This window comes from Nematolebias whitei, chromosome 11 (genome assembly GCF_014905685.2).
Source record: "Nematolebias whitei isolate Nwh7 chromosome 11, NemWhi1, whole genome shotgun sequence".
In the NCBI taxonomy this organism is placed as follows: Eukaryota; Metazoa; Chordata; class Actinopteri; order Cyprinodontiformes; family Rivulidae; genus Nematolebias; species Nematolebias whitei.
This window is the reverse complement of record NC_056508.1, coordinates 40,197,832-40,222,717: the sequence shown is the minus strand read 5'-3', so window position 1 is coordinate 40,222,717 and position 24,886 is coordinate 40,197,832. Positions and strand designations below refer to the sequence as shown.

The 24,886-nt window shown below is 40.5% G+C and overlaps 2 protein-coding genes across 3 annotated transcripts; one reads left to right on the top strand and one right to left on the bottom strand.

Moving 5' to 3' along the window:
- The first annotated feature begins 1,030 nt into the window (after positions 1-1,030).
- Positions 1,031-16,845, top strand: LOC119417324 (polyamine-transporting ATPase 13A2-like). Its single transcript, XM_037684531.1, has 28 exons — positions 1,031-1,084; positions 2,113-2,265; positions 3,497-3,555; positions 3,649-3,715; positions 3,794-3,873; positions 4,089-4,166; positions 4,246-4,315; positions 4,523-4,657; positions 4,755-4,821; positions 5,139-5,270; positions 7,395-7,556; positions 7,826-7,936; positions 8,056-8,102; positions 8,194-8,382; positions 8,481-8,687; positions 10,350-10,460; positions 11,510-11,666; positions 11,781-11,892; positions 12,029-12,153; positions 12,287-12,456; positions 13,164-13,247; positions 13,330-13,409; positions 13,544-13,696; positions 13,807-13,903; positions 14,801-15,024; positions 15,154-15,305; positions 15,430-15,602; positions 16,678-16,845. Exons 1-28 carry the CDS (start codon positions 1,031-1,033, stop codon positions 16,843-16,845), a joined length of 3,417 nt encoding a protein of 1,138 aa, XP_037540459.1.
- A 2,333-nt stretch (positions 16,846-19,178) lies between these two features.
- Positions 19,179-24,304, bottom strand: szrd1 (SUZ RNA binding domain containing 1). Of its 2 annotated transcripts, none has more exons than XM_037684350.1 (4): positions 24,172-24,304; positions 21,411-21,460; positions 20,530-20,796; positions 19,179-19,578 (listed from the first exon to the last, which is right to left on the bottom strand). In XM_037684350.1, the coding sequence occupies exons 1-4, from the start codon at positions 24,217-24,219 to the stop codon at positions 19,467-19,469; spliced, it is 477 nt and encodes a 158-aa protein (XP_037540278.1). In that variant the 5' UTR covers positions 24,220-24,304; the 3' UTR covers positions 19,179-19,466. The 2 variants fall into 2 exon arrangements, with proteins under 2 accessions (XP_037540278.1, XP_037540279.1); XM_037684351.1 differs by having other exon boundaries at positions 21,357-21,460; positions 24,172-24,211.
- Positions 24,305-24,886: the final 582 nt, after the last annotated feature.

The following is a 24,886-nucleotide window of genomic DNA, read 5'->3' as shown; positions in this document are numbered from 1 at the left end:
CACAGGTGCGTGGTTACCATGGAAACCACAATGAGCCACTGACAGCAGCTTTAACATTTCTTTGAATGTGGATCCCATTTGTCCAGAAGTCGGTTGAACAAGTTTTCAGTCAGAAGGATAGCAGTTCAGCAAGGTGGGATTCATCAACCTCAGTGCTGAAAGACACGATTGTATCATCATTTCAATAAGAGCTTTACTTCAGAATGAGGTTGATGATTGTTTTTGGAATTTGATGGGGGCCGAGAACGGGGTATAGGTAGGGCAGCCGACTTGGGACCAGAAAGTCTTGGTTCGACTCCCAGCTTTTCCCAAACTTCGTGGTGTCTCTGAGCAAGACACCCAATCCCCAATTGCTTCCCAGGCACTTACATAGCTGTCCACGGCTCCACCTGGGTGTATCCCACGTGTGATGGGTTAAATGCAGAGAACTGATTTTAATATTGTATGGGAACATACAATGATGACAATCTCAGACTTCCCTCCCTTCCCTTGATGCTACTTGTACAAACAATGCCACAAGTGTGCTGCCAGGGTTATTGATGACTATATACTTATACATACATATATGTAGACTGTGAGAGAGAAAAATGAGTCTGTAAAATAAGCATGGGCATGGACTTTTAGATTCTTACAAGGAGTAAAAAAATAGCTGAAATGAAAGATGACATACGGCACTATTTTATGTTTGCTGGACGTCTTATGCAGATGTTCCCCATCTCATATCTACTTGATGTCCTTTACTAGTGGCAGCTTAAAAATACTTTTTGCTGTTGATAAATTCAACATACCCATGTCTCCTCTGCACCTCATTCACTTGGACATCTTTTGGACATGAGCCTTTAAGGCATGAAAAGATTCATACAAGAAGAACTTTGAAGTGAATCTTTTGTTAAATTGACTTTGTAGGCTTGTGTTCGTGCTAATCTATAAACGGTATTAACCAAGCATATCTCGGGTGGTGCTGATGATCCGCAGAGTGGACCTCCAGAACACGTGTTGGATAATTTAATTATCCTTTCATCAACTCATAATGCCACACAGGAAAGGAGAAGATCTTTTCAACCCAGGTTTAATCCCTTGCAAGGTGAGTGCAGTGATTGGAAACCAGAATACAAGATGTTACACGACGCCCGGATCACAAAGTCTGCCCAGCGGACAACATACAGGAGCATCAACTTATATGATTATTAGAGAAGGTGAGGTCAAGACAACTCTGCTTTCCAGCTTAGGGCCTTGAAGTTTATCAGTTGCACAGGCTCCACTTCATTCAACAACTCTAACTCACACACATGATTCTATAACTTTTGACATTAGTAAGTGAAAAACATCCATGACCTTTACATCCCCCATCAACAAGAGCCCCCTTCAGTTCTGACTCAGACATGGTAGGATCCTCTTCAGTGTTTCAGCTAAACAGACAGTGAGCATCAATATGACAAATTCAGTTTTGGCGACATGCAGACTCAAACACCTGAGGTGAAGAGGTAGTACCAGTGAGATTTGTTTGTGTAGTTTTGGGCCAGGAACCTGTCTCTTGTCACGTTTTGTGTAGTTTGGACCCAGGAATCTAGACTGACACGAGAAGATCCAAAAATAAGTAAAACTTTATTTTGTGTAGAAAAACTAACAAAGCCTAGGATGGGCTTCAGAAGGAGGTACAAAGAGTCACGGGGAGGCACAGATGAAACAGGACGTAGTGTGAGAACACACACAATGCTCCACTGAGTGATGAATGCAGGTAGAGCAACTACCGGTATATGGGCTAATGGGGTTAATGAGGGAGGTGGCTGCAGCTGTGGCAGGTGACAGAGAGCAGGTGTAGGTGGGCGTGGCAGGCTGACTGGGAAAAAAATGCTGAGCTCAGAGCTGAGGAACAGAAACTGACTAATGGCTTGGCGGAAACACAGATGAACGGAACAGCACAGAACAAGCAGACATAATAACCAAAAAGAGAGAACAAAACTAATAATAAACATAAAAAGACCATCAAACATAAGACAAAAACAAATCCAGATAGTCTCCCGGTTTCCATCACTTTAGATGTGCTGGATGAACTGGTTTTAAGTGTTTTCTGTGAATCTGAATGGACTGTGTGACTCTTTGCTCCCTCAGGATTGCCAGGGGTATAAATGGCTGCGTTGGCAGGTGTGGTTGTGTCGTCTGGCAGTCCTCCCCCTGATTGTTTTTCACTGGAGGCCTCGGCTTGGTGTCCTCGCCCGCTGCCGCCCCTGCCCGCTGGCTTTGGCAGAAATTCTGCTGCTCACGGTAAGAAAATCCGACCATGTGCAGAATTAAAACCCACTTGACACCTTGTATTACAGGAAACATGCAGCAGTAATGCATAGGAATGCACCATTTAATTTTTTCTGTCTTCTAGAATAAACATCAACAACAACAACAAAACAATGTTTTCCCCATTTAACCCATCTGAAGTTTTTTGTGTTAGTTTTATAGAAAATCAGTTGAAATTCCAGGTTGTACGGCACCAACCCATTGTTCTTAGTTGAAAGTTTGTTTTTCATGTTTTTCTGCTCGTGTGTGACTCAAATTGCCAAATGATCAAAAAGACTTACTCCACAGCAGCTCAGCACATTTACCGTATTTTTCGGCCTATAAGTCGCAGTTTTTTGCATAGTTTTGCATGCCCTGCAACTTATACGCCGAAGCAATGTATTTATGAATTTTTTATCATATTTATAAACCAATTTATGGCTGAGATATGAACGTTTTCATTAATTCTGACTGAAAATATGGAACACTACCATTTTCAGCTGCTAGATGGCAGTTGAGAGTATGGCATGCCGTTGTATCATGTAATAGGTAAAAGTGGCTATTAATGACACAATCGGCTTGCCATACCCTGCCACCGTCGTCTGCCTGGAGCAACTGTCAAATCAGCTTCATTTCACTGTGCCACCCCGGCGAAATGCAGCTAATTTGACCATTGAAGTGCATTTATTAGGTAAAAGTTCAACTCAGACACACCTTTGCTATAATGTCGAGCAAACAAATAATTGTTTTTAGGTGGTTATCTTGTTAAATTTCTAAGAAATGCACAGCGATTCCTCCTGTACACGCACCTACTTCCGTGTATCGGCTTTTGAAAATGCAGCTGATTTGACCATCAAAGTGCATTTATTATGAAAAAGTTAGACTGAGACACACCTTTGCTATAATTTCGAGCAAACAAATAATTGTTTTTAAGTGTTACTCTTGTTAAATTCTTGTTAAAGTCCTCCCGTGCCGCCATTTGGCAGCCAATCGATTTTTGGCACAACACCGGCCTGCGTTTCCAGGTTGTCAGCGGTGACATGTTACAAACAAGGCATGTTAGCAGTGATGCATAATAGATGCGATATATACGGCGATGCAACATATTTATGGATTTTTCCACTTTATTAGATGTATTTGGACTGATGCAACTTATAGGGCGGTGTGACTTGTATGGCAGAAAATACGGTGCTCATGTATTATGTTTGCATATTTTCTCTGTCAGGATGATTCTGGCCTGCAACATGTGGTGGAGGTGCGGACAGAGGAGATGGAGGAGGGCTGGTGAGCCCCATGTTTATTTTTTCTTTACCAGTTACCTTCAACCTTTAAAAACAGCTGACACATACATACTGCTTACTCGGCTCGTTCTTTCAGCTTGGAGCTGTTGGGACAACAGGAGGAGGATGAGTGGAGAGATGATGTTCAGCTGCTCAATGTAGAAGTAATATATTTATATAAAAACAGAATGATGTTCAGAGTCACACTCCATCAGGCCTTAAACTGTATTTTACTGTTTTAGAAAACGCTGCTGCGCTACTTTGTGCTTCAAGGGCTGCGTTACGTTTGGCTGGACAGGAGGGAGACTTTCTGTCCTGTTGGGTAAGGACAACGAGATTAGAGAGAACTACTCTCTGACCAGTTCTGTCAAAACAATTTAATTCATTCACAATGACTTTTTATTTAATTGATTTTGCTTATTCAGATGAATTAGGAGGGAGAAAATAAATAAAAACATACCAAATTATTACTTTAAAATGATTATTGTGCTGATAATTACACTAGTGTCAAACGTTTCCATCTTCCTTTTCGTTCAGTGTCCTCAACGAGGACCAGACGTGCCAGGACTTGCATGGCTTCCTAAAGGGGCTGAGTCCTCGGGAGCAGAGCATGAGGTAGGAGAAGATGTACAAAAGTGTATGTGGAATTATTTATGACTGATTCAATTACTGGTGAAGTTATGTTTTATTTCAGGAGAACCATGTTTGGGAAAAACCTTATTGACGTACCTGTGAAGTCTTGCTTGAAGCTTCTGTTTGACGAAGTGAGTTGAAGAATAATCATTTTCACATAAAACCCCGTTTCTGGGAAAGCTGGGAAAATTTCTCAAATTAAACAAAATCTGAAATCAGCTGTTTACCATGCATCAGTCAATCCATATTTTCTGGCAACGTGAAATAGTTTGAAACGTTAATGTGCTGAAAATGCCGGTAATCAACCTTAACTTTCTGCTTTTTTTCTCCTCCTGCAGGTCCTAAACCCATTCTATGTATTTCAAGTGTTCAGCATTGTCTTGTGGATGTGTGATGATTATTATTATTACGCTGGTTGCATAATTTTAATCTCCATTATCTCCATCGGTATCTCACTTTATGAAACTCGAAAGGTAAGTCATCAGAGAATAGCAAATGTCTGATCGTGTGGTTGTGGTTTATTTTCTGGGTATAAATAAACAAGTTTCTAAACTTTATTTCACTTCACAGCAAAGCATTGCTCTTCACAACATGGCCCACTTGGTTACAGATGTTAAAATACGCAGAGAATCAGGAGGTAAATTCAGAAAAACCTTTTTCGATCTGTCTTAGTTTACTTACCGTATTTTTTGGACTATAACGCGCGCTGGATTATAAGGTGCATTAAGCGAAACAAGTTCATTTTGACAGATTTTTGCGTACCGTGCACCACACAAAATCGGTTCAAGGTCAGTAAGTACAAACAGAATTAATACATAAGGCTCACTGTCGATTTTTGAGAAAATTAAAGGATTTTAAGTGTGCCTTATAGTCTGAAAATACGATAAACTTCAACTGTAAAGTTGTTTTACATTAAACCCAGGGCTCTTCACTCTGTTTTGTTGATGTTTTCAGAGGAAGACAGTGTGAGCTCAGTGGAGCTGGTCCCTGGCGACTGTCTAATTATCCCTGAGGAAGGTCTGCTGCTGCCCTGTGACGCCGCCCTGCTGGCTGGGGAGTGTCTCGTCAACGAGAGCATGCTCACAGGTCAGGCCAAGGACTGACAGTAAAAACACACTGTGCACAGTTTTGGTTTCGTAATTTATAACACTCCCAGGAACTGTGAGAAGAACCTGTTTCACTGCTGTCGAGTTTCACTTTGTGTTTATTTGAAAGCTTAATGTGACGTTAAAAACAGAAAACGTGTCCTTGCTCTTAAATCAGCTGATTTGCTCGTAGGTTTGAGCACATTTCACCAGTTTTGTCCTCTCTTCACTGGCTCCCTGTGCATGTCAGAATTGGTTTTAAAATTCTATTGACATTTAAGTGCATAAATGACCTTGCACCCTCAAACCTCTCTGACCTACTTCAGTCATATGTTCCTTCTCGCAGGCCCTAAACTTTGGAACAATCTGCCCCCCATCATTAGACACGCCACTTCACTTCCTGTTTTTAGATCTCTCCTAAAAACGCTCCTGTTTTTATTGTCATTTATCTCAGTGTGATTTGATCTAGCATTTCATTGTTTCTCATAGTATTTTTGTGTTTTTATGATTTTATTTTTGATGCTTTTAATTACTTCTTGTTAGTCTTTTCTTTCTTAATTGCTGCCTTGATCTTGGGCGGCACGGTGGATCAGTTGGTAGAGCTGCTGCCTCTCAGCAAGCAGGTTGCCCCAGTTCAAATCCCGGTCCGGCGGCCTTTCTGGGTGGAGTTTGCATGTTCTCTCTGTGCATGCGGGGGTTTTCTCCGGGCACTCCGGTTTCCTCCCCCAGGCCAAAAACATGCGTGTTGGGCTGATTGGTAACTCTAAATTATCTCTAGATGAGAGTGAGAGAGTGAATGGTTGTTTGTCTCTATGTGTCCCTATGATGGACTGGAGACCAGTCCAGGGTGTCCCCCACCTCTCGCACAGTGACTGCTGGATGGACACCAGTGACCCCCTACAACTTGAAAAGGAAGAAGCGGGTAAAGAGGATGGATGGATGGATGGATGGATGGATGGATGGATGGATAGATGGATGGAGCTTATTGTGAAGCACTTTGGTAACAGCTGCTGTTTTAAATGGGCTTTATAAATAAATTGGACTTTGACTTTAAAATAAATGGTGTTAGTTGACCTTTGACTAATCTGGGAGTGATAATGGATCTTTCCATGAAACTTAACAATCATGTAAACATGATTGTTAAATCCTGTTTTTTCCAGCTGAGGCGGCTGTCTAAGCTGAAGCCCATATTGTCCAAAAATAACTTGGAGACAGTAATACATGCATTCATTACATCTAGGCTCGATCACTGCAACTCGCTCCTGTTTGGTATCAGTCAGACCTTCATTGCACGACTGCAACTGGTCCAAAATGCAGCAGCCCGATTTTTAACCAGTACAAGCAAAAGAGAGCATATTACTCCAGTTTTGGCCTCCCAGTGGCTACCAGTTCACCTTTGAATCCAGTTCAAAATACTCTTGTATGTCTATAAATCACTGAACAGCTCTGCCCCCTCCTATCTCACTGATCTGCTGCAGCCATATGTCCCACCACATTCTCTGAGGTCAGCGGACCAGTTGCTTCTCACAGTTCCAGGAACTCGTCTTAAGCGCAGAGGTGACAGGGCCTTCTCTGTAGCAGGACCAAGACTTTGGAATGAGTTACCTCTACCTGTCAGGCAGGCCCCCTCCCTCACAGTTTGTAAATCCTGCTTAAAACCCCACTACTATTCCTTGGCTTTCAACACTGTATGATCTGTGTTGAACCTGTATGCATCACACTGTGTTAATCATTATGTTATTATCTGCTATTATTTTGTTTCTATATTTTGATTTTATGTTATGTTATGTGTTGCTGTGTGCTTTGCCTGTTTGTTTCTGTTTGTACATCACTTTGGTTGGCCCTGTCACTGTTTAAAGTGCTTTATAAATAAAATGGTATGGTATTTGCGAGTCCCTACTTCTGACTTAGTGTCAGACGACATAAAAAGTATTTAAGAGAAAGTTCCTTTTAAGACTGTAAATCTGAGCTTTTTGTTGTGAACTTGCGATGGTTTCACAAAAACCAACGTGGAACTAAATGTGTTTTTCTCTGTTGCTCAATCTGTCTGCGGCCAGTCTCACAACTGTCTTCATTTTCCGGTGAGACATCATTGAATAATTCGTTCTCATCATCTTGTGTTCAGGTGAAAGCGTTCCCATGCTGAAAACCTCTCTGCCAGCTGATGACCGGACCTACAGCTCAGACACTGAGCGCAGACACACTATTTTCTGTGGTACCCACATCATTCAGGCCAGTGGAGGAAGGCCCGGAGGCGACGGTGCTGTTGCCGTGGTAACAAACACTGGTTAGTAGATGAGCAGTGACTTGTCTCTGTCTTTTTACAGTTGATGACAACTAATATGTTTTAGGGTTCTGTTTGTAAGTTTGTATATAGGATTTTATGACGGCTGTTAGTTTATGAACGAATCCTTACAAGGTCACGCGTGCATGATAGCATACATGAAACATTTTAGGGCCTAAAATAATTAAATAAAATTAACTAATAAATAAAAAAAAATTTAATGCGTTATGTTTGTTGTCCAAGTTAAGACAGCTTTTTTCTTTCTTCTGCAGGTTTTTTCACAGCTAAAGGCGACTTGGTTAGCTCCATTATGTACCCTCAACAATGCAGCTTCAGCTTTCAAAAAGACGCCATGAAGTTCCTTTTCATTCTTGGTCTTATTGGTAAACTTTGACAGTAATTTCACAAATGTTCCAAAAGTGTAAAAAGAAGCTTATGTAATCTTTACGTGAGCGAGTGAGACAAATTATGTTTTAATTCTATTTTTTAATACTGTCCTCAGCTTCCTGTGGTACCATTTACATTTTTGTGATCCTTTTGAAAGCCAATGTAAGTTAAAGGTCGTAAGATCAAAACATATAATCAGACCTTCTGGAAAATTAGAGTGTAACAACTGACCTGTGGCTCAATGTGTGTCCAGGTGACGTGGTCGGAGTTAATTGTTAGATGCCTGGACATTGTGACTATTGTAGTGCCTCCTGCCCTGCCTGCTGCCATCACCACAGGAACTATTTATGCCCAAAAAAGGCTAAAGAAACACGGCATATTCTGTATTAATCCACCCCGCATTAACGTCAGTGGCAAAGTCTCAGTCTTTTGCTTTGACAAGGTGAGACTGGGATCTGCTAACAGACTGCGTAGAAGAGTCTGTCTTCTTTACATGTTGATGCTACCAACAGTGGATCTGAGACAGATTTGTTTTCCCAGACAGGAACTTTGACAGAAGAGGGTCTGGATGTGTGGGGAGTGATGGAGGGACGACCTGCTGGTTTCTCAGAACTGGTCCCAGACCCTAAACTCCTGCCTCCGGGTCACATGCAGTCTGCCCTGGCCTGCTGTCACACTGTTAAACTACTGCGAGGTCAGCCCCTCGGAGACATTTTGGAGCTCAAGATGGTCGAGTCTACTGGCTGGGTATGGTACAAATCAACTGGTTTTGTTTATTTCCAGATCTGGTTGACCTCATCTTGTTACAAGAACATGCCTTATGAATTCTAGCATCATTTGTCCTCGACTATAAGCAGCATCCAGATGAACTAAAAACACATTTTAGTCAGTATTCTTGGTTATAGATAATTCAGTAGGCCTGTCGCGATAAACAATAAATAAATTAATCGCATGAGAAATTAAAATGAGGTCGATCATTTTCATTTATTGGCTTTATTGTTTCTTAGTGTCTCTCTTTCTACTGAAGACACTGGATGACATAAAGCTCAACTCCAGTACTCTTCATTGACCCCTTCTTTTCTCTTTTCTCTTTAAAATCCATTTTAACCGTCCAAAATTGCATTTTTGGATCACTAAAAGCAGCTAAGCTGAGAAGCTACAAGCTAAGCTAACAGACCAAACTCGGGGGGGGGGGGGGGGGGGGACTCCGTCTTGTCGAAGTTCCAAAATTCACAGTTGAAACCTGTGCCTTTGTATAAAAAGTTGTTTTTCTCTTCTAAAAGACGCTGAGAACTTGTTTACTGATTTCTTTATTAAAAGCTTTGTGTGACAAATACTATGCTAAAAAGCTCAAACCACATCGATTGTCTGCCATTTTGAGAACCAAAAAAAAGGGAGACAGCCCATGTCACGTCAAAGGGCTTCCCTCCCATTTTTTATTAAAGACACGCTGCTCGCTCCCTCACTATCCATCCTTTGGTTCAAACAGTCTTATGCTGCCATCCAGTGGTCAAAAAAGGTACTACACTCAAAACAAATTAACATTTCTTCTTAAATTTGACAAGAATTACTAATTATTGTCAAATTTCAAACAATATTATCGTTTATTACAATAATGTCTGAGACAATTAATCACCCAGCAAAATTTGTTATTGTGACAGGCCTAGATACTTGTGCATATTTTATTCTCTCTTTTGATATTTTCTGTACTTTCAATTTTTATGCTAGGTATCACGTTAGAAAATATCAAGGTCCACTGTAAACCAGTAGCTTAGAAGCTTAAATTTGACGTAACCAGTCACGCCGCTGGTCTCATCTTGTTAGACAGAAGATAAAATCTGTTTTAATGTGCACACATCTTCTTACTACTCACTGCAAAACCCTGCTGGTTGAATATGACATCACCATAATGACTGTCCTCTGCCTAATGGTGGACACAGTCATTTGCCAACCCATTGCAGAAGTTGAACTTTTTCAGTTTGTTGCACTTCCTTATGGGAAAAAGCAGCATTTGTTCAAGGAAACTGTATGTTTGGCTGCCAACCATGTGATGGTTTCATGCTTTTGTTGTGATGATCATCACCAGTGCGTACGGTTCTGGCTCTTTCTCTGCTCCACAACTGAATGCAACTTTGAGATAACTTGTGGTGTAGATGAGGAAATGTTTTTTCTAGTAGATTCCACTTGGAACTAAGATTGTAGTCCCTGAACCTCTCATTTATTTGACTATCTCTGCTCTTCAGCGTTCTATCACAGCTCAGCTTATGGCTATTAATTAGTACCACAATTTGAGAACCATAATAAGAACCAGTCAATCTATTTTCAAGCTTTTGCTATGCAGCAAAAAAATGGTGGTTTGACTGAAAATATTGTCAGAATTTTTATTTTCAAATGCTTCTTGTTCTTCAGAACCTTCAGGAACCAGAGGGAGATGGTGACGTTGTTCATGCAGAATTTGGAGGTCACAAAGTTTTAGCTGTGATGAAACCTTCGAATCAACAGCCTCTTTTTCAGGGAACTGTGAGTATATTGCCAATTTAACATCCATCCATCATTTGTATAGCCATCTTCAAGGTTGCAACTTTCTTCAGCTGTCAGTGTTCCACCTGAACACATCACCACCGCTCCTCCGTCCTGCTAACGACATACAGCCAGAAGATGGGAGTGCAAAATGAACTGTCAAGCTTTGGCCCTAAGTTGCCTGGTGCCAAGTTCACTTTTGGATCACTCTGTACTCAAACATTATTGCCCAGGACATCCTTGTAAAAGAGATTAATAATCTCAATGGATTTCTTCCTGGTAAAATAAAGGTAAAAAAAAAAAAAAGTCAACCATTCATCCATGCGTCCATTTCCTTTGACCATTTTTCCATTCTGGGTCAAGGGAAGCTGGTACGTATCTGTAGTAGTCATTTGGTGGTTGCTGACCATCGAACTACTGCAGCCCCTTGACAATAATCCACATAAAGAAAACAGAGCCCTAGCTCTGTGAAATCAGCTGAGTGACAGGAGGGGTTGACGAGCCGTATTCACAGTCTAGTAACATATTTGATGTTTCTCCCTTTCATTCCCCCAAGACCAGTAATGGCTGCTGGCTATCATAACTGAGGAGGCCAGTCACAAACTCACACACGGCTGTTTTAAGTACTGTACTTACATAGCACCTTTCTATTTTATCAAGACACTCAAAGCTCTTTACACTACAGTCTTTGGCCTCATTTACCCATTCATACAGCACTCTACTGTACCTTTACAAAGATTAATCAGAGCTTTATCACATTCATACACTGATGGGACACATCGGAGGCAATGAGGGGTTCAGTGTCTTGCCCAGGGACACTTCGGCATGTGACTGCTGGTGGAATCAAACCCCCAACTTTTGACTGCTCTAACCACTCAGCCACAGCCGCCCCAAGTGAATCCTTTAACAAGCCAATAATCACCAGAGGTCCACTCATGTGACATATGTTTAGTTTTCTGTTATTACACTTTGTAATATCTAAAACAACGTTAGCATGTTTTGCATGTCTGGAGTTGAGCTTCTGTTCTTGTCTTTTATTTTGCGCTCAGTCCTCAAGTGAAGCAGTGGCCATTGTTCAGAGGTTTCCATTCTCCTCCGCCCTGCAGAGGATGAGCGTGGTGACGGTGGCCCACGGGGGGCGCTCTGCTCTGGCTTTCGTCAAAGGTTCCCCAGAGATGGTGACCAGTCTCTGTGGAGCTGATTCAGGTTCAGTCAAATCTCTTCCATCACATAAGTTTAGAAACAATGTTTTACAGTTTTTATTCCCCTTCAAACTAATTTATACAAATTAATATAAAATAGGATGTTTTGTGTTTGCAGTTCCACCACAGTTCTCCAGCACACTGCGTACGTTCTCCAGCGAAGGCCTCAGGGTTCTTGCACTCGCCTGTAAACCAGTAGATGTGAATTCTGACCTGATGAATATGAAACGGTGAGACCCACAAAGGTTTCGTTTCTTAAATGTAGTTTTAAAAAAAGTTGATGCGTACATAAAATCAACGGAACCTTTGAAAATCAAATGAATTACAAGACTTTACACGTTAACACAACTCTGTGTTGGTTTGCAGAGCTGAAGTAGAGAAAGACCTGCAGTTTCTGGGCTTGCTGATGATGAAGAACCTGATAAAACCCAAGACTGAAGATGTTATTGACATCCTGACCAAGGCACACATTCGAACTCTGATGGTCACTGGTGAGAAAATATTTACACCACATTTGCACATTTACTCCTTTTTTTTTTAATAAAGACATACAGTTGGCAACAATAACATATATTGCTTAATAGCAGAACCTTCTTTAGCTTTGTTTTGTTATTTTTCATACAGGAGACAACATTTTTACAGCTGTTAATGTAGCAAAAAGCTGTCGGATGGTGGGACCTGATGATAAAGTGATTTTTGTCACTGCAACCCCTCGTACAGCTCAGTCTTTGCCTACTTTGAGGTTCAGCCTTGAAGATGAAGTGGCCCAAAGCTCCACATACGACATGGATCAAGTTGGTGTTTCTCAGACACTTTGCACTACACTTCCAGTCCAAGAACTTTATAGTGTCCAGTACTTTAAGTCTGTATGTATCCATCCAGCCATTATTTTTACCCACGTCTTCCTTTTTGAGTCGTGGGGGTCACTGGTGCCCATATCCAGCAGTCACTGAGCGAGAGGTGGGGAACACTCTGGACAGGTCTCCAGTCCATCACAGGGACACATAGAGACAAACATTCATGCTTTCACTCTCACCTAGGAACTATTTAGAGTTACCAATCAACCTAGCATGAATGTTTTTGGTCTGTGAGAGGAACCTGGAGAACCCACACATGCACGGAGAGAACATGCAAACTCCACCCAGAAAGGCCCCCTGGCTGGGATTCCATCCAGCGACCTTCTCACTGAGAGGCCACAGCGCTACCAACTGAGTCACCGTGCTGCTGTTTATGTCTAATGAAGATTATTACTGCAAAAATAGTTAGAATTTTTTTAAAAGAACAGATTTGTGGTTCTGTTGAACTTAAATCTATTTAACGCAATAAACGTAACTAGGTTATACAACAAATTTATAACAATAGTATCTATGGTTCTAATGTTTTTCCTATAATCAATATTTATTGGGATGACCTTGAACACACCTTGATCCAAACAAAATTGGTCTTTTGTGTATTTTAGTGTTCATTTAGTTGTTGGTCTTGTTTTTTCCCCTCACATCAGGGAGGTCCTCCTGACTATCATCTGGCTATTGATGGCAAGTCCTTTGCTGCCCTCCGTGACCACTTTCCTGAGGATCTTCCAAAGGTAATGTGAGCTGCATTAGTCCAGATAAAGAAATACTGGGAATGGACAGTGTTTTTCTAATAATGGGGCACTGTTATTACAGGTTTTAATGAAAGCTACCGTATTTGCGCGCATGACTCCAGACCAAAAGGCCCAACTGGTGAAGGAGCTGCAGAGCCTGAAGTGAGTTCAGCTTATAGTAGCTTAAATCCATAATCATTATTTAAAAGAATCATAAATAAGCAATGCAGGAATACAATGGTTGCAGGTTGACATTCAGTAAGACTTCTAATATTTCTCATTTATTGTTATGGCAGCTACTGCGTGGGCATGTGTGGGGACGGGGCCAACGACTGCGGGGCCCTGAAAGCTGCTGATGTTGGAGTTTCCCTGTCTGAGGCCGAAGCTTCGGTCGCTTCACCTTTCACTTCCAAGACTGAAAACATCAGCTGCGTGCCGCTGCTCATCAGGTGAAATAAACAGAAAGTTTAGACATCACTGACGTTCTGTCAAACCTGACTTCTGTAGCAGAGCGTCTGCAGTAAAGAAAATCTTTTTATAAATTTGTTTATCCGTGCAGGGAGGGCAGATGTTCTCTGGTCATGTCCTTCAGTCTCTTCAGGTACATGGTGCTGTACAGCGTCATTCAGTTCTGCTCCGTCCTCATCCTGAACACAGTGAGTTGCCGTGAAGGAGCTCCTCACATCAATCAATCATGATCAAACTTGAACGTTGGTGCTAATGAAATGTATCGTTGCACGAGTTACAGTTACTTCCTTGTTTTTGCACGCTAAGGCAAAGTTTTATGGTTTTGATAACTTTTTATTACGCACGCTTTAAAAATAAAATGATCAGTTTTGAAGTTGATCTCCTAAAAATAAGTCAAAAATAATAAAATGTGTTAAAATGTCATATTTTAACCGATATGGCAGACTTCCTGTTGGGTATACGCCATACCTGCAGAGCTTTTTATTTTAAGATCCCGAGGTGATAAATACACGGGTATTAAATTTAATATCTGTAAATAAAAACATTTGTAGGGCTGTTATGTATGGTGCAGTTTATAAAAATAAAATAAAAAAGAAACGTACAAAGAAAAGAAACGTAGCGGAAAAAACAGCTAGATTACGAGGCGGTGTAGAATATTGCCTCGTAATCTAGCTGTTTCGCTACGTTTCTTTCTCCTTTTAATTATCATTCTGTTTTCAATTGTAAAAAAACAAACTTAAATTTGTATGAATCATTTGTGAATGTCTTGTTGTTGTTATCCACTGTTGTCGTCACTCTTTGTTAAAATCCAGGTCTCTCTTGTAAATGAGTCCTCGTGGCTCAATGGGACTAACCTGTTTAAATAAAGGTTGAAAAATACTCTTTATTTTCCATCGTCCTAAAATACAATGTTTGTCATAATTTATGATGTGTGCAATTTATTTATTGTGCATTTTTAGCCATCTAAAAAGGCATTTTTGGCATAAAATTCGATGAGAGTAATTTTGTAAAACAATTAAACCATAACGGGCATTTCCACCTCCTGTGTTTTTTGTGCCTAATTATTTAATAATTTTTGTGTCCAGGTGAAGACGACTTTGGGCGATATCCAGTTCCTGTTCTGTGATTTGTTTCTTGTAACTGTGCTGGTTTTTCTAATTGGGAGAGGAGGTCCCAGTGAGCAGCTGCACCCCTGCAGACCTCCAGGCAGACTGAGGTCCCTGCCTGTGTTCGGCAGCCTCTTCCTCCACACGTGCATGATCATCCTGGGTCAACTGGCCGCATTTTTCATCACCACCAAAGAGAACTGGTTAGCTAAAAAGATGAACGGTTTTATTCTGTGAAGCACTTTGAGTTGCCTCCTGGTATGAAATGTTTTATTTAAATACATTTGAATAGCCTGATGTGTCTTTTTTTTTTTTACATTATGTTACTTTAGGTATATTCCCCTCAATTCAACAGTGTTTGGAAAAGACAATTTACCCAACATGGAGAACAGCTGCGTGTTTGAATTATCAGGTTATCAGTATATCTTCATCGCAGCAGTGGTCACCAAAGGTTACCCTCACAATAAACCTTTCTACCACAACAGTGAGTGAGCAGAGATATCTATTTTAAACTGACTTCTTTGTTAAATATATTTTTTGTATATTGAACATTTGAAGTGAAACTCCCTAAATATTTCAGCCTCCGATGATTGTTCTCATCCCTCCAGGGATGTTTCTTTGTTTCCTGGTCCTCCAGCTTGTTGTGATGACCTGGCTGGTGCTGGATCCGTGTCCTTTCTTCAGCCAAATTCTTCAACTCTATGACTTCACTAATATGATCTTTGGGTTGCTGCTCATCGTTGTGGCTGCTGACAACTTTCTGGTGTGTTGTCTTCTGGAGGTTAGTGACACACTGGAGCTGCGACATGTCCACTGTGGACGACGGCTAATCGGACTCACGTTCAGCTTGATTTTAAACCCTGATAAAGTCGACAGGGCGTGGAAAAGAACGGCTCATAATTTTAGTTATTTTGTGTGGACATGGAAAAATAAAGAGGCAATAAAATAATTTAATTCCCTCTTTGATAATAAAATAACTCAGTTGTGGGAAATTAATTTATCAAACTCATCTGTGTCATGGCACTTGTCTGCTAATTCCATCAAAATAAGACGTAAAGACTAGCGTACAGCTGGACTCAAACTCAGTAAGACAGTCTTTGTGTCAGGAAAACAACTGACCGCCCAATCTGGACATACACAACCAAAATAATATGAAAAATTGGGTTAATGCATTTTTTTTCTTCCTGACAGATTATATTGAATGCCAACACCCCCAAAGGGACATTTGTTTGTCAGTAAATGTAAAGTTGCATGAAAATACAGTAGTTGTTGACTTAATCAATAAACGATGAGCATTCAGAGAACTCACGTTTCATGCGAGGTCATTATTTTTCCTTCCATCTGATGGATTTATGAGAAAAAATACTTTTAATTATGTTTGATTTGAAATGTTGGAAACATCCAAGTATAACGTGAGAATAAATATTTGACAAAATGTACAAAAAGTAATCTACAAAACAAAGCATTTTTAGTTCATTTTCACTGAATACTTTACCAAGTTGGTTAAACAAAAAGTGCTTTGAATGATTTAATAAACGGCAACACATTTTTCTGTCGATTATCTGCCAACATATTGCATGTATGATAGTCAGAATGTAACAGAAATCTAAATCAATAATGTCCAATTATTTGTACAAAAATGTCAAATATGCTTTGAAAAGCTCGTGTCAAGAAATGTTTGAAGCATTAACAAATGACCTTAATGCTTTGGTTAGTTTTTGCCCTGAATCTTTAACTGTACATGTTGATTTAAGCAATTCGTATGACCAGGTTTTATCTTAACAAAACTGAGATACATACTGTAAGAAAAAGCCCACATTTGTCATTGTTCTCCTATTTTCTTTTATCTTCTGTAGCTGCTGATAGATTTGGGTTTGTTGAACTGCCTTCGTCGGCTGCGTGGAGCGCGTCCATCAAAGAAGCAGTACAAACGTCTGAAGGTTGTTCTGTCCGACTCCGCATCATGGCCGCCGCTTGATCAAACTCAAACCCCAACAGATCAACCAGTCGTTCACTTCAGATAAACATGCTGGACGTCTGAACCACACTCCCAAAATGACCAAAGATACGTTCACCTGCAATAAGGTGAGGCGAGCTGGTCTGTGAAGCTCAGTCCTCACCTCCTTCTACAGGTGTGCAGTGGAGAGCATCCTGTGCTCCAGCATCAACATGTGGCATGGAGGCTGCACAGCTGCAGAAAGAAAAGTCTTGCAGAGTGGTGAAGGTTGCACAGAAGTCTGTTGGAGTCAGTCTCCCCACCATCACAGACATCTACACCTCTAGATGCAGGAAGAGAGCCACCTGCATCATGAAGGACCCCACTCACTCAGCACACACTTTTTGCCCCACTCCCCTCAGGAAGGAGGTTAAGGAGCATTAAGTGTAGAACCACTAGACTGAGGAACAGCTTCTACCCTGAGGCTGTTAGACTCATGAATCTCTAATCAGGATAATCGCTGTAAAAATAATCACTGTAATGCCACTTGGTTGTTGATATGTGCTGCTCACTATCCATGCTGCTGATCGTATGCTGCTGATTTGTTTCACGCTGCCGTGTTCATTTCTACTCATCTGCTCACACGGACTCACGTTCGTGCTGCTGTTGTTCGTCGTATTGTTTCTGTACATTTAGTGCTAGTGTATTTTTTAGATCTTATTACTGTTTTTCTTTACAATTTACACTCTTGTTGGATGTAACTGGGACCCTGTGTACACAATTTTGTTTAATCATATGGTGCAAACAGCAAAGAAGCTTAACCTTAATAAAATAAACTAATTTTATGTACTGGTACTCGTTCTGTGTGTTCTGGAAAAGGTTGCTACATGTTCAAGTTGAATAAGCATCAAATTAAAATCACACTTTTAGTAAATCATTTTATTAAATCAGTATTTACAGGCAGTTTCCGTTGTGAGCTCATCCAAGCTCCTCTGTTCTGCCACATTTCCTGAACTAAAATCTCTTTAACAATATTGACAATTCCCCTTTAGATATTTTCTTTTCTTTTTTAAACTAAAGCAGTAAAAATAAACAACCAGGAAGTAAAGATCCGACAGGAGGCACGAGTTGAATTTAAACTACCGGAAAACTTTTTGTGATGATCCTGGATTATTAAATATGGCTTTGAGATCTCTAAACAAGTAAAAGGTGAAAAACACGAACATCAGTTGGGGAACGACGGTCCTGGAAAGCCACACAGTCGAGTCCTTTTTGGTTCAGGTCCTGCTGTGTTAACAGTGAACAATCCTACAGAGGGTGACGTAACAGTTCTAAGATGCAAACGACATAAAAAAAATAATTAAAAAAATCACTAAAGTCGAGATGTGGACATCATTTCAGTTGAAATTTGCTTTACAGAGCACGGTTTCCAAGTGCCAACCTAAAAACGGTTATTTAAGCAATTAAACCCGCTGGAAAAATACAATCGAAGTTCATTTCATTCATTCGGTTTCATTCCCACGGACCTGAGTTCCTACATGATGTACTTGAGTGGAGGACAGGAGCAACGCTGTTTAAAAGGTGAACACGCAGCAGAAAAGCTCGTGAAATACAGCAACACTCAAGTCGAACCTTTAAATAAGAGTTTCTTGATTTTATAAAAAAAGGGCTTTTGGTTTGTGTCACTTTAAATACTGCTCCTGTAGTGCTGCCGTTTCAGCAGAAAACCTACTTAAACTGATTTAAATCAACTATCGCCTTTTCTTTTTTACCGCATTTACTTTTAAATAAGTTTGCAAAACGGAAAACAACTAAAAAGCTTTAAAAAAAAAAAAAAAAAAAGTAAACAAAACCTGTCGATACCTCATTACACACACGACCCCAAACCTGCGTTTTAAAAACAAATGGTTTTACAATCTCAGGGTGCACTGATACTTTGAACAGTTTAACAGCATTAGTGGCAACTTTTATGTAAAACACGACCTGCTGAGTTTAAACTATGAGAATAACCAAAAATAGTTCACCTTTTAAGTATCTAATAAAAATATAATTACTATTTTATTAAAACTGCAGGATGTTTATTTCTTAAACTACCTTAATACTGATTTAATAAAGATTCTTTGTGATGTTTAAGAACTTTAATCCGTATTCAATAAATATCAGTGCATCCCTTGTGACGACGAAGAAAAAGAACTAAAAATTTAACGTTTGAAATATTAAAAACAACAAAAAAAGGGAGTTTTGATATTATTGCTGAGAAGATGCTGCTAGGCAGGAACAGACCCTCGTTTTGATTCGACCCCTCATCGACTCATCGTTGAACCGGCTTTTTTTTTGTCTTTGTTTCTGCCCTTCTGGCGTCCATGGATGGAGCCGCTGGGGACAGAATGAGGAGAAGGATGGAGCTGAGGGGTGTCTCTTAAAGTGTGTGGGGGGGGGGGGGGGTATCACAGTGAGTCCAGAATATATGTCTATAATCACAGTGCCAAACAGACTTCAGAGAGAGGAGGTTTCCATTCCACTTCCTCCTGGAGCTCCTCGCTCGTTGCACGGTTGCAGAAAGGAACAGGAGGGCAACGACGCAGCCACAGTCTCAGCCCGACCGACGAGAGAACTGAAGGAAGGAAGTTTCAAGAAAGCAGTACTGGGTTTGATCTCACGTAGCTCCTAATCTCTCCCCTCGATGACTGGGTCGCCCTCGAGGCCCACTTATCTGTGCTGTCGGAACCCCTGGGTGCCGTCAGGGCCGGCAGGCTGTCGGACCGTGTGACTGTTTGATCTGGAGTCCTCTGAAGGCAGTGTGGAGTTATTGCGCCCTGGCCTGGCAGAAAGGAGGAAAATTAGAACCACAAGTCTTTTCCACGAGACAGAAACTGCTCACAACGTGCTGCTCGTCCTTCTTACCGAACCCCTAAAGTCTCACGTCAGACGGGTCTCTCTAAAATTTAAATTGGTTTGATACGACAGGAGAATCAAAAAAAATCAAAGGACTTAATTATTTTTATTAACAAAGTACAAACTTTGCATCGTTAGAAGACAGTTTGAGACTTGAAAATATGCCGGGAAGAATATTTTCTCGTAAGTCATCTCTTCACAACCCAGCAGCTAAAGTTAGCTATAAAACTATCATACAGAGAAACAAGCGCCACGCTTTGAAACATCATATTTATTGTATTAAAATAATTTTCTGTCCATGTTTAAACGTAATGTGTAGCCTTTTAATGATGTTAACACAGTCATTCATAGACGTCAAGGGAGAAACAGTAAAACTTTATTTAACCAGGTAAATACGTGGGATGTAGATTTCTTTCCCTCCTGTTAGTTGTTCAACTATGGGATTATTTATATTAACATAAAAGCTCAATACACCTTATTTTAATTTATTATCGTTAGTGTATATCTTAGATCCTTATATAATACTTGTACGTGTATATATAAGTGTATATATATATATTTTTTTTCTCTTTAATTTTACTCATTGATTGTTGTTGTTAAGCACTTTGATAACAGGTTCCGTTTTAAATGTGCTCTATAAATAAAGTTGACTTGACTTTATATATATATATATATAAAGCGCCTTTTATATTGGTGAGCTATTTTGATGGAACGGCCAATGTCCAATAGTTAAATTTATCGCTAATATCGGCCGATACCATGCCGATAATATCGTGCATCATTATCTTCTACATTTTTTTTTTGGTACCAGTGCAGTTTAAAGGAGCTTATTTAAGTTGTGAGTAAACCACCTAAACCTTGTGCAGGTGAGTTTTACCTGTCAGTGTTGGGTTTATCCTGAGGAGCTTCCTCTGGGCAGGCGCTGCCCAGTATTCGCTTCCGGGCCTCTGCATACTCCGCTTCCCGCTGGGCCAGAGATTTGACCTGCGGCGAAGGCCTGTTCTGGTTCATGGGGGACCCCAGGGACCCGTTGCTCGTTGGCCGCTTCAAAATCCGTATCTGAGGTGGGGGTGCTGCTGGTAACGAGTTGTCCTGTATTACCATGGTTGTTTTTAATGGCGAGCGTGAAGAATTACTGGACTCTCTGAAAGGAGAGAAATGATCGCGTTGAATTAAAAGCTAAATAACCAACTAAAACCATCTCAGATTAATTTATTGATTCCTTTTTTTTTTTTTTGACAACTTCACACGAGCAAACTTTTCATACTGCAGACAAATGTTAGAAATGGCAGGAGAACAGCCCAGATCTGAGACAAATCTGAGTTTGATGTGTGAAACACACGATGGTGGTTTGTATTTTATTTTTCCAAACTCATTGCAACCACCTACAAACAGTTATTTAGTTATTAGCACAGGGAGGAGTTTTTCTTGTCATTAAAGGAACCACAGGCAATAAGAGTACGACACAAGGCTGATGAAGAGCACGGTGAAGAGTCATGCTGTGTTTGGTTTAATATAATGAGAACATGACAAGAATCACTGAAAATAATTTATGTTACACAGCTGGCATGAAGTGTATTTGTCCTTATTTTATAAATGCACTTTCCACTTTAGAAAACACTTGTTGTTGTTTGTGTTTTAGGCATTTACGTGTAGCAAAAAACAGAAGTACAGCGTTTTTGAAGTAAGCTGAAGCCAACGTACAGCGACAGACATCTTTGGGCCATTTTGTGTTTCCTTCGGCTTTGAGGTCCTTACTTTTCTCTCTGGCTGATCCGAAGCTTCTCTTCTAACCGTTTTTCCATTTCCTGAGGGGAAAAGTAGTGCAAACAAACAAACAAACAAAATTTACGGAAACAAACAAACATTGATTTGGGACAGAAAACAGCGCAGTAAGTTGGAGAGTGCATGGAAAGCAGGATTCGGTTACGAGCTATTTATACATGTGAAGGCAGCTGCCACGTCATTAAAAATTGTGTGTTAGCCAACACGGGATGTAGGGTCCTGTAAAAAGAAGTCACCTTTCATTTGTTTGGTTTGTTAGAAATGAGAAATGTGTGCAGATATTTATTATCGCATCCACAAACCTAAACACGTACAGTTCTGAGCTTGAAAGTCAATATTTGGTACGAGCGATTTGATTCTTCGACACAGAACAAACGTTCTCACAGTTTCTTCAAGAACTGTGTGGGAAATAGTTTCTCAGACTTCTTGAAGAACACTTTAAAGCTCTTTTGTGTCACTATCACGGTAAACATGATTCCACACCACTTCAACAATGCTAAAGCTCTGCTGAGACCAACTGACTGTTAAGAGTCTGAGCCATCAGACAACTGGTTTTAATGGCAGCCAGAATGCCTGTCTATCCGTAATCACCAAATAGAAAATCGAAGATGCTGGAGCAGTTGTCACAATCAGCTCACGATTCATTTTTAAGTGAGAAACGCTGTTATATAGAATGTTTTTTGCCGTGTATGCGCCTCTTTTTCTTCGTTCTGCTGCTCCCTTCTTGAGGGGTGGCCACAGCGAACCAACTCGCACGAAGACTTGGTGATTGATTTTATTCCAGATGTTCTTCCTGACACATCCACAGACCGCCGAGCTACCACAGCCCTCTGTGTGGAGCAGAGAGCTGCTATCTGGGACACCTGGAGGAGCAGATGGTGGGGGTTAGGGGCCTTGCTCAAGGGCCCAGAGTGCGGCAAATGAGGGTGGAGGCAGGTGTGGGTGCTTCACCTTTCCCACCCACATTTTGATGTTGTCGGTCCGAGGGATCAAATCTGTGACCTTCTAACCTCTGCGCCACCACTCCCCCATGTGCATGCTCCTCTAAGAGTTGTTAAATATGTTTATTTAAATTAAGCAATTCTTGTTAAATGACAAATGCATGTTAATTAAATATTAATAAATATTGGTATTATGTATCAACCATCAGCTGGCTTCATTTCTAATAACTGGCAATAGCCATAGAATAATTCATCAGTCTGCCTGTACTTAAATTAGGGGGGCCCCGATTCCCTTCATTTTGGGAAATCGGCCGATACTTGCATGAGAAAATGATTTTACCGATTGTTTTTTGTAGTTTTAACAATTGTCTGAACTTCATTTATATCCCTACCTCATGTCCAGTTAAAACATGTTTGTATTGTTTCTAGGATATTGTTCAAGGATAGGTTTTTCAACAAAACAAGATTGGAAAATTGAAGGTGCGTTACGACCTTATAACACTTGACAGTGTTGCGTATAAAACAAAATCGGTTTTGGTAGGTCAGGCTTTTTGGAAATCCATGATCGGCCAGGAAACTGCAATCAGTGCACCCCTATATTAAATCCAGACTTTTTAATATCCAGGTACACTTTAACTGCATTGGTGACACGTTGGAATCAGGCTGGTGCCAATCACATACGTTCTGAAAATCATTGCAAAGTGGATCAAATCTCATTAACAGTCGTCTACATTTATAATTTAATCATTTCCCCCAGGACTGTCAAACACTGACGACTGAAACGGACGCCCAAGTCATGTGAAGTTACACAAAGATTGTCAGACGGATAGAGACAGTTACAGATGTGCCTCTCTTCTGACCTGAACGTTATTAGTTAGAGACTATAAGCAAAACAAACAAACAAAAACACAAATACATAACCCTCTAAAAAATGGTTCTACATGAGGGCTTGACTTGAACACACAGAACACTGAGAAACTACAGCTTAAGACTGATGTGAAACATTAGAAGAAAGTCTGACACAATGAAAACAAGTTAGAAAATAAACTGTTTTGGTGTTACCAGTAAAATATGTGAAAATGGTGCAAACAGAAGACAAAAAAAATAAAAAATCTGCTCAAAAAGTAAGTTGTGTCAAAACACAGTGAAGTTTTTGAATGTAGCAACCGACCAGTTTCGTTTGTCAACTACACAAGCTCGAACTCCGTCTTGACAACATGGTCAGAAAAGTTGCCCAATAATCTGGCCTGCTGAGCCACGTTTAATCAAGATAATCCAGCAAATTAACATACATTCACTGAGAACACACGCGACTGATATCGGCAAGTCACTATTTACGAGATAAGGTGGTAAAGGGGACGTAACATGTCTCGTGTGAGGTGTTTTATTGCCAAATACATAAACTTTTACCCAACTGTCACATTAACGTGAGCCCGGCGTTACGTAGCTTGACGTTAGCATCAACCTTAGCGCGCTCCGTAGCTAGCCCCTCAAAATCCACGTTTGCTAACAAAAATTAGATCATATCAACATTGTTTGAACAAAACATTTAAATACTTAACGTTAGCTGGTCAAGTGAGTTTGTATTAACCTTGACTACAATGAGAGATAACGCCAGTTAACTCTGAAAGCTTCTTGAAACTGGCGTTAGCCACATTGTCGGCCCGTGGAGTCGCCTGACAGACGGAGCAGCGCTGGGAGAACTTTTTACAGGGAATTCCCGTCAACAACAGCGTGCACCTCAAAATAAACTCGTTTAAAACTAAAGACACGCTGTCTCTTTTATTACTTACCCCACTATCAGCAGCTTCTTCCCAACTTTCGGCAACCTCCTCATCCATGATTCATTTTGCCCCAGACAAGCTGAGGCCGAGCGGCGGAGCTCCTTCAGCGGATCCACCTCTGATAGCTGCAGGCTGTGACGTCATTCTGGCGGAGTTCCCCCCACGGAACCCGGAAGTGGACCACAACTACCATGACTGTAGTACAACTATAAACATTAATACGGTACAAACAGTACTAAAGTTATAAATCACCCAAACGGTAGTTTATTCAAAGGAGGCAGACTTTTTTAAAAACCTTTAAAGTGGCAAGCCTAAAAAAATATAACCACAGCAGATGAAAGACAATACAGATTTGAGAAATTATAAAGTACGGAACCCTATTACTGCCACTCTGAAGATTAAATAAATAAATACAAATCCTCTAAGTTAAGGCTATTCGTTTACACCACATATGTCAAACTCAAGGCCCGGGGGCCAAATGTGGCCCTTGTTGACATCTCATCTGGCCCCCGAGATGATATTTTAAATATAAAATACTTTTTTCACTTGAGTGTTTTCAGTAATCTTTGATTACGATGTCAAAAGTGCAAAAGAGAACATCAAACGAGACCAATCAAACTTTTTTTGAGGAACCTGCAACCAAGAAAAGATGTTGGGTATCTAACTTAAGTTAATGTAGATTCTGAAACTGGCCCTTAGTTTGAAAAAAGGTTTTAATTTTGGC

What these genes read in the sequence shown, in the direction of transcription:
- LOC119417324 (XM_037684531.1), top strand. Translation starts at nt 1,031, where the DNA reads ATGCCACACAGGAAAGGAGAAGATCTTTTCAACCCAGGTTTAATCCCT. An exon ending in CAGGTTTAATCCCTTGCAAG is followed by an intron (nt 1,085 to 2,112) that starts GTGAGTGCAGTG and finishes TTGCTCCCTCAG; the next exon opens with GATTGCCAGGGGTATAAATG. An exon ending in GACCTGATGAATATGAAACG is followed by an intron (nt 11,893 to 12,028) that starts GTGAGACCCACA and finishes GTTGGTTTGCAG; the next exon opens with AGCTGAAGTAGAGAAAGACC.
- szrd1 (XM_037684350.1), bottom strand. Translation starts at nt 24,219, where the DNA reads ATGGATGAGGAGGTTGCCGAAAGTTGGGAAGAAGCTGCTGATAGTGGG. An exon ending in CGGATCAGCCAGAGAGAAAA is followed by an intron (nt 20,797 to 21,410) that starts GTAAGGACCTCA and finishes CTCTCCTTTCAG; the next exon opens with AGAGTCCAGTAATTCTTCAC. An exon ending in GATAAACCCAACACTGACAG is followed by an intron (nt 19,579 to 20,529) that starts GTAAAACTCACC and finishes CCTTTCTGCCAG; the next exon opens with GCCAGGGCGCAATAACTCCA.